Source organism: Botrytis porri (assembly GCF_014898465.1).
Source record: "Botrytis porri strain MUCL 3234 chromosome Unknown BPOR_009, whole genome shotgun sequence".
NCBI classification, from domain to species: domain Eukaryota; kingdom Fungi; phylum Ascomycota; class Leotiomycetes; order Helotiales; family Sclerotiniaceae; genus Botrytis; species Botrytis porri.
Window position 1 is genome coordinate 2,343,301 of NW_024066083.1, and position 16,774 is coordinate 2,360,074.

Genomic DNA, 16,774 nt, shown 5'->3' on the forward strand with positions numbered 1-16,774 from the left:
ATCATGCATGTATGTATGTATATATATATATGTTTAGTGATCAAGAATTCCGGGGTTGAGCTTCCTGAGCCGAGGTATTTGAAAGTTGGACAAAGCTAATCATCAATTACTTGAATGTATACGAGTATTTATTAGGTATTTTAATATCTTGAGAATCACGACATTTTATAACTTTTATAGAAATTGGAATTTTCATATTTCATATTATCATGCCGGGTCATATAGATTGTTATCTCGATTGCTGTGAGTGTGAAAGAATTTCCTTGAGCTTTCCCTAAGTTATTCCTCCACATTATACTCCCGTGCTGATCAAACCCCCTATCAAAGCTTCATTCTATAGCTACGCAGCTTTAGTTCATCTTCGCAAGAATCGGGAAATTCTTCTTTCTCATGATGTTACTATTGAGTGAGTTATCTTTCATTCTTTGCTCTATAATCATTGCAGACATACTTGAGAACCAAATCTAACTCAAACCCACCTCGAAAGTCTCATTCCCGTCTTCCTCGGTGGCATAAATCACGGCTCGGGAAATAAACCGCCATGGACTCTTCCTGCAAAGGCAAAGTATAGTAAATTTGATTCCGCGAGAACGATTGAGTATCATGGATTGCCGAATTTGCAACCGTCGGAGTTTTTCCCGCCGGTCACGCTTCTGGTAGGTTTTGGATTTCTCACTTCTTACTGGATGGATGGATACATGTAAAGATTGGAGCTAATACTGGGTGTTGTGTAAAGCCTCAAAGAGCTCTTTGCTTTATCAAATCTCGCTACTCAGTTGAGGTCTTTGAAAAAACATGGTTAGAAATCTTCAATGCTTTATGGGTTCCTCCACAGAAGAACATCACGATTCCGGAAATCTTCACAGAATTCCTGAATGGATTGGGAACATTCGATGGAAAAGAAGTAGAGGAGATCATGCAAAAAGCAACAGAGAAAGAGTGGAAGGATAAACTGTTGGAGAACACGAAAGATGCGTTGGACAAAGGAGCATTTGGGGCTCCGTGGATGTGGGTAAGGAATGCGGAGGGAAAGGAAGAACCGTTTTTTGGGAGTGATAGGTTTCATTTTATGTGGAGGTTTTTGGGGGTGAGGTTTAGGGATTTGGAGATTGTGAGGGGGGAGAAGGTGGGAGGGGAGGGGAAGGCGAAGTTGTGAGGGAGATGGAGGAGAGGAGAGGCAGGCAAAGTTGTGAGGGAGATGGAGGAGAGGAAGGGGGTTAAGCTGTGGGGGATGAGGGAGAAACAGAAAATTTATATTGTATAATTGTAGGGAAACGGAGGGAGTGCAACTGATGGCTGTTTATGAGTTCTCAAGCTATGCTATTTTCTAAAGAAAGTATACATTGACTCCTCGATTCTGATACGAGGAGCAATACAAAATAAGAATGACATTAAGATTATGACTATTCAAAGAATATCATGGCATGAGGTCTAGGATATGAAGGTATTCAGACAATTACAGAACTATTTCATCCAGGATCTTAGTTTAGTAGATACAATGGTCAGGATGGTGGTAATGGTGCAGCGTCCTCAGCCCGCACTGTGATTCAGACGATCAAAATCACGTGACATCAAGACGCGAGACCTCACGTGTTTTCCCCATACTTTTCCAAAATAAGGGGTCTAAAAAGGTACCAGTCTTTAATCGAGATAAGCTTTTAAGCCGCATGGAAACTACTGTATATAAAGATCGGTAGTGAGTGTCATCATGCTTTCTCTTCTTCCCCTCAAAAAATCTTCATCTTTTTCCTTCATCAATCATGTTTTTTTTCCCACTTGATTTCATCTTCTTCCGATGATAGATATATATATATATATACAAATCTAGGATATCTCATTCTGAAGCAAGAGAGAAGTTTCCTATCACCGTATATTTTCCAAGCGTGGTTGTTGATGATTTCAGATTAAGAAGATCCAATTCTATTCCAAAGTGGTTCAAAGATGGCCCCGGGAGCCCCCAATGATTTTCTCAATTTGGTGGCTCCGGTCACTTTATTGGTGTGGCGCTTTATTAGCGTCGTTAGCTAAGCGACCACCTTGGGATCCAAACGCGCTTGGTGAGAAATCAGCTTTCCCCCAAGATGTCAACATTAACTCAAGATATCAATTCATCCATCATAATTCCATGAGATTAACTTCCATAGAAAAGTTTACTCATCATTCCTTAATCTTTTCTATATCAAATCTTCACTTCAATCAATCTTGGTGTTTGTCGTTCAACAACAATTTCCTGAACATCACTTGGAACTTTATTTACAGCAGCGCGCGAAACTATCAATGTTTTAACAAACAGTGAATTCCGTCGAATCACCATCGCTCTCAGCAATTTCTCTACGGTTCCATTCCGAAGCCGAAGCTCCATTTAAGATTGGTTCACCGCTATGCCAGCGAAGTATCGCAAATTCGAAACCTTTGACCCTAATAAATCCGACTCGAACGACGACGATTTCTCTCCTACCGAAGCTGCTCCTCCACGAAAGTCCCCAAAAAAGTCAAGGTCCCAACCGCAAAAGAAGGGAGGTCAACGAAAGAAGACCAAATATAGAGATTCAGACATTGATGACGAGGATGAAAGTGTGTCGGAAGAATCTTTTCTAGAATCGGAACAAGAAGAAGAGGCCTTTGAAATGAACGAAAAGACCGGAAGAGCTGTGCGAAAGGCTGCAAAAAAAGCCGTCACTTACGAAGAGAGTGAAAGCGATGACGATTTGATCCAGGAATCCGAGGAAGAAGTTCGTCCAAGGAAATCGAATAAGCGAACGCGCGTGGTAGATCATGGTGAGGAGGACGAAGACGAGATAGTGGAACCCATTTCGAAGCGCAATAAATCGGTAGAAAAGGCATCGGAAAAGAAGTCGTTTCTACTAAAACTCAAGATGCCAACTGGGAACACCCCCGCTCGAAATACACGGGCAGGAAGTGCTACAAGAACTAGAGCAAGCGCGGAACCTACATCGGCTGGACTTCGAAGAAGCACTCGCGCTCGTACCGAGGAAGGTGAAGACTTCCCTTCGTTATCAAATTCGGGAAGGCACGTAATTCGGGCTTCGAGATCACCTGAACCGATCGGTCGCATGAGGGCCAGTAGAGGAGCGAAAGGTCTTAAACAACCTGCGACCTCAACTATCAAAGAAGAAACACACGAGACGAGCTCATATGAAGACCCGCAACTAGATGCCGAAGGCGAAGACGAGGATATAGTAATGCAACCACAGCCTGAAATAATTGGAACTGACGATGGAGAGGACGATAATACCGAGTCATTCAATCCCCCTGCCAGTGCGCCGGCCGATGACGATATGGTGGACGAACTTGCTGTTGATGGAGCGCTGGTAGAAAAGGCAGTTACCCATGACGACGATGATGATGACGAACCAGTCACAAGAACTCGTGCAAGAGCCTCCAGGTCAAGTAATGCGGGACAGGATGCAGCAGAAGTAGTTGAAACGACCGAAGATTTAGCTGGTGGTTCTCGACGACTAAGAACTCGAGGTTCGAAGAGAAATAAGGATGATGGTAGTGACTTTACACCTGAAGGTGAAGCTTCTGAGGAAGAAATGTCTGGATCTAATGCCTCGCCGAAGAAAGGAGGAGATGATGATGGCGAGTACTCGAGCTCATCGAGACCCGGAAGGAATACAAGGCGAGCAAAGTCCAAGAGTACTTCTCGCAGACGTGGTAATATATCGGATGAAGACGATGAGCTAGACGCAGAAGAGTTGGCAGATGAACTTCAAGAACTCAGACCATCTCGAAGACGCCGCAATCGCGAACCTGAAATTGCTTACGAGCCAAAAGGCCGTCGTGAACGGAAGCAAGTGGACTACACAATCAAGCCAATGGATCAGATATATGCTCAAGATGATGATCTAGAAGAGTCAGCGCCAGCCCCTTCTGCTAGGGGTCGTGCAGTTCGTGGTGGTGCAAGTAAACCATGGGAACATAATCTACATGCAACTTATGGTCCGTTTGGAGGTGGAATTGGACCAGCTCCGCTCATTGGTGGCCCTTGGGGTAGCGGTGCTATTGGCGCCGATTCGGATGACAGTGATGACGAGAATATGCAACATCCAGCTGTTCCGGGTGTTGCAATGACCCCCACCTCTGCAAGGCATGGATTGCTCCCATTTTTGCCGCAAACAAGTCAACTCGATCAAACTCCAATTGGCGTCGGTGCACAGGTTGGAAAAGTCAAAAGCCAGAAAGCCCTCGCAGATGCAGATCCTCTTGGCGTCGATCAAGATGTTGATTTTAGCAAAGTCGGTGGACTCGAAGGGCATATTGAACAACTTAAGGAAATGGTCCAAATGCCTTTATTGTATCCAGAACTTTTCCAGAAGTTCCATGTAACACCTCCCCGTGGTGTACTATTTCACGGTCCTCCTGGTACTGGTAAAACACTTTTGGCAAGGGCTCTAGCAGCGACCGTGGGATCAGGTGGTCAAAAAGTCACATTCTATATGCGGAAAGGTGCTGATGCATTAAGTAAATGGGTTGGTGAAGCCGAGAGACAGCTTCGATTGTTATTCGAAGAGGCGAGGAGAACACAGCCAAGTATCATTTTCTTCGATGAAATCGATGGTCTCGCCCCTGTTCGATCCAGTAAGCAAGAACAGATTCATGCTTCTATTGTTTCTACGCTCTTGGCACTTATGGATGGTATGGATGGTCGAGGACAAGTTATTGTTATTGGAGCAACAAACAGACCCGATAATATTGACCCAGCCTTGAGAAGACCAGGTCGATTTGATCGAGAATTCTATTTTCCATTACCTGATATCGAGGGTCGAAAATCAATCATCAATATTCATACAAAGGATTGGGGTATTGATGATAATTTCAAGACTTCTTTAGCTCAAGTTACCAAGGGTTATGGTGGTGCTGATCTTCGTGCTCTGTGTACACAAGCTGCCCTCAATTCTATCCAACGTTCATATCCTCAAATTTATTCTTCCAACGATAAGCTGAAGGTGGACACCTCGAAAATTAAGGTAACTGCCAAGGATTTTATGATCTCAGTCAAAAAGATTGTACCATCGTCTGAGCGTTCAACTTCTTCGGGAGCCAAACCATTGCCGAAGAATGTTGAGCCTCTCCTTCGAGACCAACTCAAGTCTATCGAAGACATTGTTGATAACCTAATTCCTATCAAAAAGAAGACAACTGCCTTGGAAGAAGCAATGTATGAACAATACGAAGACGAAGATGGAGGGTTTAGTAGAGAAGAAATGGCCCAAGAGTTTGAGAAGTCACGAGTGTTTCGCCCAAGATTACTCATTGATGGTGAGCCCGGCATGGGTCAAGCATATATTGGCGGCGCTCTGTTGAATCATTTCGAGGGACTACATGTTCAGAGTTTTGACCTTCCAACTATATATCTAGATTCGACTAGGGTATGTATTCTTTCCACTGCTTTCTTTGATTCGTATGCTGACGTGAAATCAGTCCGCGGAGACAGCTATCGTTCAACTATTTGCAGAAGTGAAACGCCATAAACCAAGCGTTATCTACCTGCCAGCAATTGATACTTGGTATCGCACTCTTCCAGAAAATGTGATTACCACATTCCTTGGTCTGCTCAATGCGATCCCATCTTCGGACCCTGTGCTAGTTCTCGGTATAACAAACACTGGCTCGGATGAGCACAATCCAAATATGCTGCGTGATATATTTGGCTTCTCAAGACGCAATCGCTTCACCATCGATCGACCACAAAAAGTAAGTACCATTGTTTAGCTATTGTTTGCAAATTATTAATGAAGTCCAAAGGAGTTACGAAAAGAATTCTTCCAGACCATTATTTCGTATCTGAGCAAGACACCAAACGAATTTCCTGATCCAGCTAATCGTAAGAAGCGTAAGCTTGAACCGCTCGAGCTGGCCCCACCACCACCGCCACCAAAAGGGCCTTCCAAAGAGGATATCAAGGCACGATTAAAGGCTGATCTTCACATATTGAATCTTTTGAAGGTGCAAATTCAACCCATCATGGATCAAATTCATAGAAAGTACAGGAAGTTTCGGACGCCTGTTCTTCAAAACAGTCAGTTCCAATACCTTTTTGATGAGCAAGATCCAAACTACGTCCAACCAGATATACCTCAACTCCGACCATTTGAGTTGGCTGTTGATAAAAAAGGAAACAAATGTCTTCGTGAAACGGCGAGTGGAAAAATTTATTACAATTTAGATACAACTACGATCGAGGAACGATTAGTTAATGGTTTTTACGCTCGACCAAAGGATTTTGTATTCGATATCAAAACTCTTGTTAGAGATGCCAAAGCTATTGGTGACAAAGACCGCTTGCTTAGGGCCAAGGAAATGCTTGCCAATGTTGAAGTTGACCTTTACGCATACGAGCATGATCCTAAGTTTGCAGACTGCGAGAACTTATACCGTCGTCAGCTTCAACGAGCGAAGGAAATGGAGGCGAAATATGGAAAGAGGGCCCAAGGGATTATTGGGACAGATCTAGTGCGTTCAGATATCTTCTCGGAGGAATATGGCTTGGGATCAAATTCTGCCGGAGCAATAAACTTGAACCAAATTATTCCTGGTAGACGCCCAGGTTCTGCTGTTCCATCTTTCCAAGCATTCAACCCCGATATCACTCAAGGAAGCAGTGAGCAGAATGCTGTCATCCAACGATCTTTCATCAACGGATCTTCTGTGCCATCTCGAGCAAGTGGCGAAGATTCTTTGATGAGTGGGACAAACGACAATGCCTCGGATTATTCTCAGAGTTCTCCTGCTCTACCGCGTCAGCAATGGCCACCGAAATCAGCAATAGCACCATCGAGCATTTCGAACGTTGCTACTGGATTCAATTCTCAGCGATCTGCATGGCAAGAAATCTCACATGACACGTCTATCGGTGCATTGGTGAACAATGCTTCTCCAACAAGTTCTGGAAAGAAAACATCAGAGGCAACGACTTCAAAGAGAACCTCGGCAAACTGGAGTACACAGGCTACAAACGGGACTCGCCCTGGTGCCTCAAGTCCGATAGATGGGCAGAGACACGATGCTGATCTTTTGGACACACAGAGGTACTCGCAGAATGCAAGCACACAAAACACAAATGTAGCCGAGGGAGAAAGAAGTAGCAACGAGGAATGGCTTCACTCACAAGCACATGCCCTTGCGCGTGGTCATCTTGGATTTCCTTCTCAGACGCCAAGTACACGCAATTCACAAGATAAACCGCCTGTGCCACCCTTCAATGCTCCTTCACGAACTTCTCAAGATAACGGTGTGACCGATGATTCGCTCGTTGAAGCCAGTTCTACGCAATCATCTTCTCAAAAGACATATATCTTTAATGAATTTCTTGCGAATGAATTACTGGACAAACTCACCGATGGATCAAGTGGTTGTTCAATTGAACAATTGGAACAGATATATCGTGAATTAATGGACTATATATGGAAGATGAGAGGGGAGTGGAACAGAAGTACAATATGTGTCGGATTGACCAGAGTATTCAATGACACAATATTGGATATCGAGGCGATGCAAAAGGTTGGCAAACCAAGTCAAGAAGACCCGGATTCGCCTCGTTCAACTCAATAGGAGACGTATGCCGGACAATAACAATGAGGGATGGGTTGGAATATTGAGAGGCTGGATGCATTGAAAATTAAGCATGGCGTTTGATAGGTCTTTTTATTATTACAGGTTGCTTGAGCAAACAATTGATAGCATAAGGGGATGTATTTTGTTGTATAAGCTATCCCAAAGAATGTGAGGGCTAAAGCTTGTGTGTTTGTCTGTGTATTACTCCGGTATGATAGATGATTATGTTTACGGTAATTGTTGTTTGGTATATCATATACGATCTTGTTCTGTATTCGTGATTAGGAGAATATAATGAAAGCCTTCCCTCTGCATGTCATTTATTTTTTTATCTATCCATCAAGGGGAATTCACTTTTTATCGGTCAAGTGTGCGTACTTCAAAGCAAGGCGGGTCTATTGGTAAGATAGATATACCTATCTGTTGTAATAACAAACAAGAGTAAGGAAGGGAAAGTGGGATTGGCCTCGGGTAGATAGTTGAAAAACGTTTATGGCGGGGATATTAGGGGTGGTTATTAGGTGGGTATCAGAGGTTGGTATGATAGGTATTAGGGAGGTAGGTATGAATGGATGAGAAATTGGGGACGGGATGGGATGAGTGGAGATTATGAGCGAATCATGGGGGGAGAATGTGAGTGGATCATGCGGATTGTGTGTTTAGTACTGGTAGATGCGATGTATTGTGTAGATGAGATGGGGTGTTTTTGTATTGTCGTCTCTTCGCCTCTTCGCCTCTTCGCTCTTCAATTTTAGTGGGACGGGGAGGTAGAATAGGGTGATGTTAAGTGGTTGGGGAGAGGTTAAGTAGTTGGGAGAGATATACTATTAAGCTGGGCTCATTGTCAAGGTTCGAGGGCCTTTTTGGGATTCAGAAACCCTCTTACATACCAGCTATGAGCGAAAGTGAAATTCTTGGTTCGAAGCCGTGGTGGTAGTCATCGTTGCATGCATGTACAGAATTCAGGTATTTCGAAGATGCTGCAACTTCATTTGGAATGAATCTTGATTCTCTATTTGGTATAAACTAATTTGGTCTTGATCTTATTTGGCACAAATTAATGTGGTACAACGCTTGCCGTCTGTATGTTGGCTACGATGAATGGTTTGGTTTCCAGGAACTGGGGACTATCCATCTAAACAAAAGAAAAAACACACTAGGAATGTACCGAGCAATTTCTACCACCTGAGAGATATCGTCAGCGCCGAATCAGAGTCTTCTGTGTTCTATCGACTTATTCTTCAAAGCCTTCATTGCGTAATTAGTCGGGCTCGACTGAAGCACTTAGCTTTCTCGCGTGCAACAGTTTCCCAAACTATTTCCCTCATTGCCTTCGATCGTTCACAGCTTGCTTGACAAAGATTAAAAGGTTTTCGTATCGTTTGGCCGATAGGAATAAGTTTGTGCTTGCCAACAGACCCTTGTATTTATCGAAAAACTTTGCGAAGAGGACATTGAAAGCTTCATCATTCTCGGGGCTGTGGCTGTGCTCCGTGTTGAAGTAACAACGATACATGGTACTATGTAAGTTGAGAACTTCAAGAAGTACTCGGTCGGGGCCAGATTTCATGGCAAGTGAGACAATCTTCCCCCATTGGTGTGGGGTGACGCGATACGAATTGGTGAAATCAATGTAGCGCTCACCTCCAATGTTCCAACCAGCACGATTAGGATCAACCATGAAAAGGGCAAAATCTGTTGCAATATCTCCTAGATGACACGCATGATTGCGAGCGTCAATCACCTTTCTGTCGGCTGGAGGGCGGCCTTTAATTTCATGGAATCCGTCTTCGTCGCGGTGACAGCATGCAGAATTGTGGTATCCGCGATTCCGTCGCGGACACGAGAACAAGAGTGCGCGACCACTTTGTAGTGTACAATCTTTTTTTCGACTTCTTTCAACTCTTCTTTGAGAGTGGTATTATCTTGCCGAACCTCGTAATGGAGGAACTGCCACCTAGCAATGGTTGTTTTGTCTTGCTTCTTTTCAGCTTCAAGTTTGGCGAGGGTGTTTTTCGATTCTCCAAGCTTATTCTGGAGAGAGTGGTTGTCTTCAAGGAGTTGCGAAATGGCGACTTTGTCATCCGAGCTCTCGGTAGGTTGGCTAAGAGAGGATGGATCTGCAGTGATGGTGATCCCTAGAGCGGATGAAATTTCAAGTTTATTTTCCTTATCGAAGTCAGTTTTGGACTCATCATGAATATTGTATAGTCAATTCTTACTTCTAAACGCTTCTTCAAGTGTTTCTTCTGGACAGCAACACCATCTCTTTCAGTTATGATAAATCATCGATCGTGCTCAGCGACATCTGATGCAGAAACCTTCTTCAGTTCCTCGAGTGGCAAGGTGAGACCAAACTTGGCGTTTGCTTCTCGAATTTTACGATTGGAATTGTCGTTGATTTCCTATGAAATATATCAGTAAAAAAATAGACGTGCCAATTTGAAGAGGTCGGTGGATTTTCCACTCACAGAGAACATGGACTCTAGATGGTGAATGAAAGATTTCCTCTGCTGGAGAAGCTTGCTCTGAATGGCTTGCTCAAAATCATCCCCACAAACATTGTCATACTCGTGCTGAAGCCTCTGAAACTCCTCAGCGAGATTTATGACAGAAGGGGGATCTGTGCCCTGTGGCTTGATCACTGCAAGAGCATTAGGAGTCGTGTCTCCCATCATCGGAGAATGACACCCTGATCTAGGGAATTGAGGATCTTAGGGAATTTAAAAGTAAGCAAAGTTGTTGAAAGAGGAAAGGAAAGTTCGCTTTGCTTATAAAGTCGCGTGTGGGATATAGTTTTGAGAAAATGCTAAGCGAGAATTCCATCTGGGACTACCTACCTATCCATACTATTGTGTCCAAATATGAGGCGCTCACCCTTTGAGCTTGAGGCCAAGGCTGAAAATTTCATTCCTTTGAATACTAGCTGGACTCCTGTGGTAAGTGTGTAGTGCTCTTGTTATGATGTTGCTTAGTGAATATACATCTTCGTTTGATTGTTAGCAGCGGGGTCATTTACATGTGGAGAACATTTCACAATTTCACTTGGTTCAACAGCCTTGCAGTCTCACCTTCAAGTAGCCAAATCAGTTGAAGAGGAGTCACCTATCACCACAATTGAAATATTCACGTGTCTAGAAATATGTGCATTATAGTCAAGTGTTATTTTTATTCTGATATATGCAGACTGTTGAATCAGGGTTCAGGGACCCAGCCAGAACCCGAATGCTCAGAACCCGAATGCTCAGAACCTGATTCCTCAAAAACCGATTGCTCAGGTGCCAGTCTCAATTTTGCTTCACTCTGCATTCGCTTGATATCCTGTACAATCTCCAGCATTTCATTAAATGTTTGAATTTGGTCCTCACCATCCTGCGAGTCAAAAATGCGACCTTTCTCCCTCGCGTTAGGTGCCTCAATCGTATCGAATTGAAGAAAACCCTGTGTAAACAGATTTTGAAACAAAGAATCCCTAGTCTCGGAGAGTGTCTTCTCTGTAAAAGAACCAGATTCCGCAAGCATAGCATGCATGTTGAACATCTCATCGAGTCTGTCAGATACTTTGTACAAGTGACGATATTCACCCACAGAAACGCCATACATGTTGAGAAACATTTCGTGGCTGGTGACGGGACCGCTCACAATTTCCTTCTCGGCTAGAAGAATAGAAGCGAGATGTGCATCAATATGACCTCCAGTGGTGGCATAATTTCCATTGTGTACAAGAATTTCGTTGAATGGAAGATGACTGTCGCCAAGTGATGAGAACTCGCCATTGCGTTTGATTCTCTTCATATTCTCTGCATTTCGCGCCAAGATAGGAAGACCAACCTCTTCCGCTATAACACACAGACGGCTTTTATCTTCTTCTAACTTTGCTAGATCGTGTACCAATTGTTCGTGTACTTCATTGGCGTCTTCTAAAGCGTTCTTGTACTCTTGGAGAGAGTCATCACTATAGGAAATTTCAGAAGCTAGTCTTTCAATCGTGGCTTGGGTTTCGAGTTTAAAGCGATCGAAATTTCCCTCCCATTATTGAACTTTTCGCTCAGTAGTCTCGATTTGGAGTCTGAGGAATCTGTTCTCTTCAATTGTTGCCCTATGACTGTCTTCCTCTGTCTGATTGTCTTCACCATATATACTGCCCAGGACGTTGGATGATTCTTCTCTGCTGAGTGTTGTTCCATGACTGTTTTCTACTGTCCGATTATCTTCACTAAAAGTACGACTAGGAAAATTGGAGGATCCTTCTCCGTTGATTGTAGCCCAAGAGCCAACTCGATTTTGTGGAGGATTCTCGACGAAAGGATCATCAAGTAGAGTTTCTGCTACAAATGAGACCTGATCGTTATCCATGGAGATGGGAGAAGGAGGTGCAAGTGGTACGTGGCCTTCCACACTGTCATCGCGCAATATTTCGAGTTTCTGATTTCGAATATCCTCTTTTGTTGATAAAAGCACAGCTTTGGTATCCTGAGCAATAGAACGCTTGGTTCTAATATATCTCTCCTTGCGCATTTCTAGATTTCTGTCTCGGCTAGCTTGGTCAGGATGTCCGATTGATTCGTCTACCTTTCCCACGGCGTCAAACCAAATTTCAGCTCTCGAAATGACTTTATTGTCCCGGAGATTGAAGATTTCTCGATCAATAGCAGCTTCTCTGGCGATTAGCTTCTCGAGAATAGCTTCCTGTGTATCGGGAACAGCAGAGAATCCTTGAATGCCCCCCTCGATAATTTGATTCAATTCTTTCAGGTCATCTTGGTCATGTTTGATGGTGTCATGAAGCTCCTGGATTTGTGTGTGTAGTTCTTCGACTTCGTTCTTCATTCTGGACTCGGATGATTTGTGGTTCTCAAGCTCAGACTTGGCTTGCTCATGCTGGTTTATCAAAACGGATATGGCTTTCTTGGATTCATTGGTTACGTAGGAACTGGAGCTTCCGGTAGTGGGCTTAGCGCGGTTAAAGTTTTGACTAAGGAGGGCGAGTGGTCGCTAGATTGAAAAAAAAAAGTTACGATTGGTAGATTGGGAATTTGTGATCTTGTGGTGAGGTTGAGAAAGTACTTACTCTGATATCCTCTTGAATGGAGGATTTTTTGCCCTTAACTTTCTTACTGGTAGAAGGACAAGGAACGTCATGGTGCGAAGACTTTCAATGGTGTTTAGTGATTGAAGTATCGATGTCGAAGTGGTGATGTCGATATCTTGGTGCCAATATATTGGTGTCTATGAACTGGTAAAGAAGATGATGTGATAAATAGGAAGTCGAATTCTGTTCGTGCATGGTTGTCAAATACCTAAGGGATGAATAGTCTACTATCACAGAGTGCTTGATGTTTTCAAGTACGGCTGTCAGATAGCAGTATCATGACAGTACCTGAAGAAATCCTCATGGAAACAGCAAATGTAGATGTTGATTAGATAGGTAGATAAGGAGACCGTAGAACGTCGAGAGACAGTAGCACGCAAACCGATCTTAGACTTTTTAGAATCTAGAGGCCGGGGAGTAGGTGGATAAAATAAAAGGGAGAATTTGATTGGCGAGCTGGAATGAATATGGTAGCAGTATCACGCTATTCAAAAGCAGACATGGATCATCAGAAAGCACTTGCAATCATTAACGTAAATATTGAACAACGCTGTGTTTTGATCGTGTTTGATATTGCCCGTCGCCATAAAGCGACCATAGATCTATGTTTGCTACGAAGCTTTTCGCAGGCTTGCCTATTCTATCTTAAATTTAGCTAACTAATCAGAGCTATCCTCTTTTCAGATAACAACCACCCCTTGAACCTTCACTCGCCCTCGAGTCTTTGCTTCTCTAGGCCAACAATCTGATCAGAGATATTTCGCACGGCATGAAGGTGTGCATCGATGACCGGGCTATCATTGAATGCATCTTGTGCCTTAGCTGCCGATCTTAATTGTGCGAGATATTCTTGATAAATCACATCACATTGATATCGTAAACCATCAAACCTATCATCCATTTCCTCATCGTGCGTAAGTTCGGAGAACGAACAAAAATGTACCATTGTACCTCTCAAATCCGCTATTTCGACATGTTTGGAGCCAAGACGATATTTACCATCTCTTCCTTGAGAAACCTCGTCAACGGAGACACCATACATGTGCAAGAAAAGTGATTCATAGTCATCGTTGAACTTGTTGTGTATGTTATTCCGAATCATGAAGGCATCAGTTCGGACATCCCCACCATGTACAGCAGCTGAGCCGCGCTCAATAGCGCCTACGTCGGTGACTTTAAGACCACGTACTGCTGTATAGTTTCCACGAATGTTGCGTCGAGTTGCTTGGTTCAGAAAGCGAAAGCGGACATTAACGGCAAGTGTACGAAGATCATGATTTGGATGATTCTTCCCATTCAGCTTGTATTCTAGGCTCTCAATCTCTGTGTATGCATCGGCAAGTGATGCCCGTGTCGACTCAAGTTCACCATCGGTAGCAGAAAGTCCCAACACAAGTTCAACCTTTTCATCTTCAACTTGCTCCAATTTCTGCTTCAAGATTAAGATTTCTTGTGATGAGGTATTACCAGTATAGGGTCTGAGGTTTCTAATTCGTCCTAATTCATACTCGGATTTTGCAAGTTCTGTTTTGAGAGAAGCATTTTCAGCTAAGACGGTGACTAACAACTGAGTGTGGTTGGTGGAAGCTCCAATGTTATTATCAACAATAGAGGTCATAGACTTTGGAATATCGAGAAGGACGTCGATGCTTTTCAAGATCTCCTGCATCATGGAATGCTAGTTAGCAACTATTATGTATCAAGATGTGAGAATTTCGATGATAATTGCTTACCTTTTTCTGCTCACAGTAAGTTGAAACACTTCTGGACTTTTTGGCCCTAAGACTTTCGACCAGACTTATCATACTTTCTTCCCATGCTTTGTTGATACTTTGCTTATCATCTTGCGTTCCCAGAGTAACTTCGATATTATCATGTGTGACTTTCATCAAATTTAATTGAGTCTGGTCACAGGAGAGTAAACCAAGGAAGCTCTTTAAAACAATTAGTACTTTATCGACGTGACTTGTTGTAATCGATTTTACCTTGAACAATCGGTTAACACTCTTGTGCCAGCCATCCTTCTTGTCTGAAAAACTGTTCAGCTTCTGCTGATGTTCGTAGTTGGCGCGTAGAAGATTGAAATCGAGAGAATTGGATTTGTCGTGCAATTTCAGGAGCCGACTTTCCTGTTCGTTAAACGTGGCGAAAGCCTCTTGAGGAAGAGTGGGATCCATCATTGTGATGTTTATGAGAAGAATATTGAGAATGGGAACTGGAGTTGTTCTGCTCAAAGTTATAGACGATAGGATAAGTGATAAGTATCCCCACCCTCAAGTTAATTGACTCTCAATCGACTCTCAATCGACTCCATTCGCTTTTCGGGGACTAATAATTGAGGGTGAATTATCTCGATTGTTTGTGAGGTAAAGGAAAAAGAATATTATGCATTTTAGTTATTCACTCGCTAGTTGCACACACACAAATGTCATCAATACAGGAGGATTTGGACGGATGAGATGATATGGATTGAAGAAGACCCCTCCTCTCAAAAGCTATATTCGATATCTCGACGATTGTTTCTCCGTCTTTAATCTAATATTCTAACTTCATTTACAATCTTGCGCATCGAAATCAAAACCTCTTCTACCTTGAGGTCTTCATTAAATAATCTTGGGTTGCTATGAGTATTCGTCGCATTATCACCATTTTTCCAAACTCCCGAAACGAGGAAGAAAAGCGAGCATCGCGGCTTGTAGATCTAACAATGTGACCAGAAATAAATATCGGGTCTATGATTTTCTTCAAAAAGTATGTGAGATATTATAACTTGATAAAGATATCAACTTGATAAGCGATATCCAAATGTGATATACTCTACAATAATAATCAAGTGTATAATTATGTATCTTTGATTAAATATTATTATAAAATAATAACTTTAAGTACATATATTTATCCCCTAGAGTGCGAACTTACGGCGCCTTTACTCAATGAGGACTTATTGACCAATCACATCATCAGGATTCTCGAAATTTGATTAGATGTTCACATATAATCTTTAATATAAAATCTCTTTCATAATATTTATATTTTGAAATTTTAAAATTAATAAGATAGATTAATTTTGAATCTTTTTTATCTTACAATTTTTTAAAAAAGTAAAATCTAGAATCAAACTCCTATTTTATAAATAGAGTGACCGGAAAAGCATTAAGGATACTACTCTAATCAATCTAACTTCTTTATATAGAGTATATCATATGAACCATATTGAGCGCTATTTGTTCGCACTTTAGGGGATAAGTTAAATTATGTAAGATAATTTTTCAATATAAAGCTTTTCTTTATTAAAACCTTAAAAAGAATAAAAACTATTAAACTTAATTATATTATATAATTATTTAATAGTATAATTGCTTATTTTTGATGGTGAGATATATAATTATATAATATGATTATAGCTAAGATTTATGTACTTAAATATTGCTTATCAAGTAGGTGTCTTTATCAAGTTGGTGTCTCGTATAAGATTTGAAGAATCTTATAGATCCGTGCGAAAATTTAATTCCCCCTAGTCGCATTGTTAGTCGATTTTGTGAATGAGAAAAAAAAAGACTTTGTACCTCGTAGATCGATAGCCTCTATAGGCTTACTGGATGTAAGAAATTTGGGGCCGAGAAAACTCAGGTTAACGGCGTAAAGGCTACGAAACAATTCTTCATACGTTTCTAACTCTCTATCTTTGTGAGCCTTACATTTCTGTTCAAGCCGACGTGTTGAGCAGCTAATTGTGCTTTGAGCGCGTCAAGAGCAGCTTGAGCGTCGGCGACTCTATGGTAACGAGAGATGATGTGGTTCAATTGCAGAAATATGTCAACTAGCGTACTTCGGATTGATTTACGTGTAGAAATTGTGGATAATAAACTCACTCCAGCTTTGCAAAGAGGAACAGTCAGCAGCTTCCAGATATAAAGACAAATTCCTCCAAGAAATTTCTTTGACATTTGAACCACTGTTGATAAGCAGTATTTTCTAGTACCAAGATTGGCGGGTGCTATAGATTGTACTGATGGAGAAGACATGCCGGTAAGTCTTGCTGAGTTATGCATGGGTGATGAAGGCAAGAGATGTAGACCAGAAATATTCTTTTCAGAAACTAAA

General features: G+C 42.2%; 5 protein-coding genes across 5 annotated transcripts; 2 read left to right on the forward strand and 3 right to left on the reverse strand.

The window, feature by feature from the left end:
* Window positions 1–209: 209 nt before the first annotated feature.
* EAF01_007446 (uncharacterized protein) lies at window positions 210–1,156 on the forward strand (the record flags this gene model as incomplete). The annotated part of the gene is made up of 4 exons (XM_038915701.1): window positions 210–243; window positions 328–406; window positions 488–656; window positions 737–1,156. 4 exons carry the CDS (start codon window positions 210–212, stop codon window positions 1,154–1,156), a joined length of 702 nt encoding a protein of 233 aa, XP_038769339.1.
* Window positions 1,157–2,381: 1,225 nt separating this feature from the next.
* Window positions 2,382–7,575, forward strand: EAF01_007447 (uncharacterized protein; the record flags this gene model as incomplete). Its single annotated transcript, XM_038915702.1, has 3 exons — window positions 2,382–5,393; window positions 5,446–5,718; window positions 5,770–7,575. 3 exons carry the CDS (start codon window positions 2,382–2,384, stop codon window positions 7,573–7,575), a joined length of 5,091 nt encoding a protein of 1,696 aa, XP_038769340.1.
* A 1,327-nt stretch (window positions 7,576–8,902) lies between these two features.
* EAF01_007448 (uncharacterized protein) lies at window positions 8,903–10,256 on the reverse strand (the record flags this gene model as incomplete). The annotated part of the gene is made up of 4 exons (XM_038915703.1): window positions 8,903–9,482; window positions 9,536–9,747; window positions 9,900–9,983; window positions 10,050–10,256. 4 exons carry the CDS (start codon window positions 10,254–10,256, stop codon window positions 8,903–8,905), a joined length of 1,083 nt encoding a protein of 360 aa, XP_038769341.1.
* Window positions 10,257–13,376: 3,120 nt separating this feature from the next.
* Window positions 13,377–14,850, reverse strand: EAF01_007449 (uncharacterized protein; the record flags this gene model as incomplete). The annotated part of the gene is made up of 2 exons (XM_038915704.1): window positions 13,377–14,348; window positions 14,404–14,850. The coding sequence occupies 2 exons, from the start codon at window positions 14,848–14,850 to the stop codon at window positions 13,377–13,379; spliced, it is 1,419 nt and encodes a 472-aa protein (XP_038769342.1).
* A 1,304-nt stretch (window positions 14,851–16,154) lies between these two features.
* EAF01_007450 (uncharacterized protein) lies at window positions 16,155–16,722 on the reverse strand (the record flags this gene model as incomplete). Its single annotated transcript, XM_038915705.1, has 2 exons — window positions 16,155–16,184; window positions 16,369–16,722. The coding sequence occupies 2 exons, from the start codon at window positions 16,720–16,722 to the stop codon at window positions 16,155–16,157; spliced, it is 384 nt and encodes a 127-aa protein (XP_038769343.1).
* Window positions 16,723–16,774: the final 52 nt, after the last annotated feature.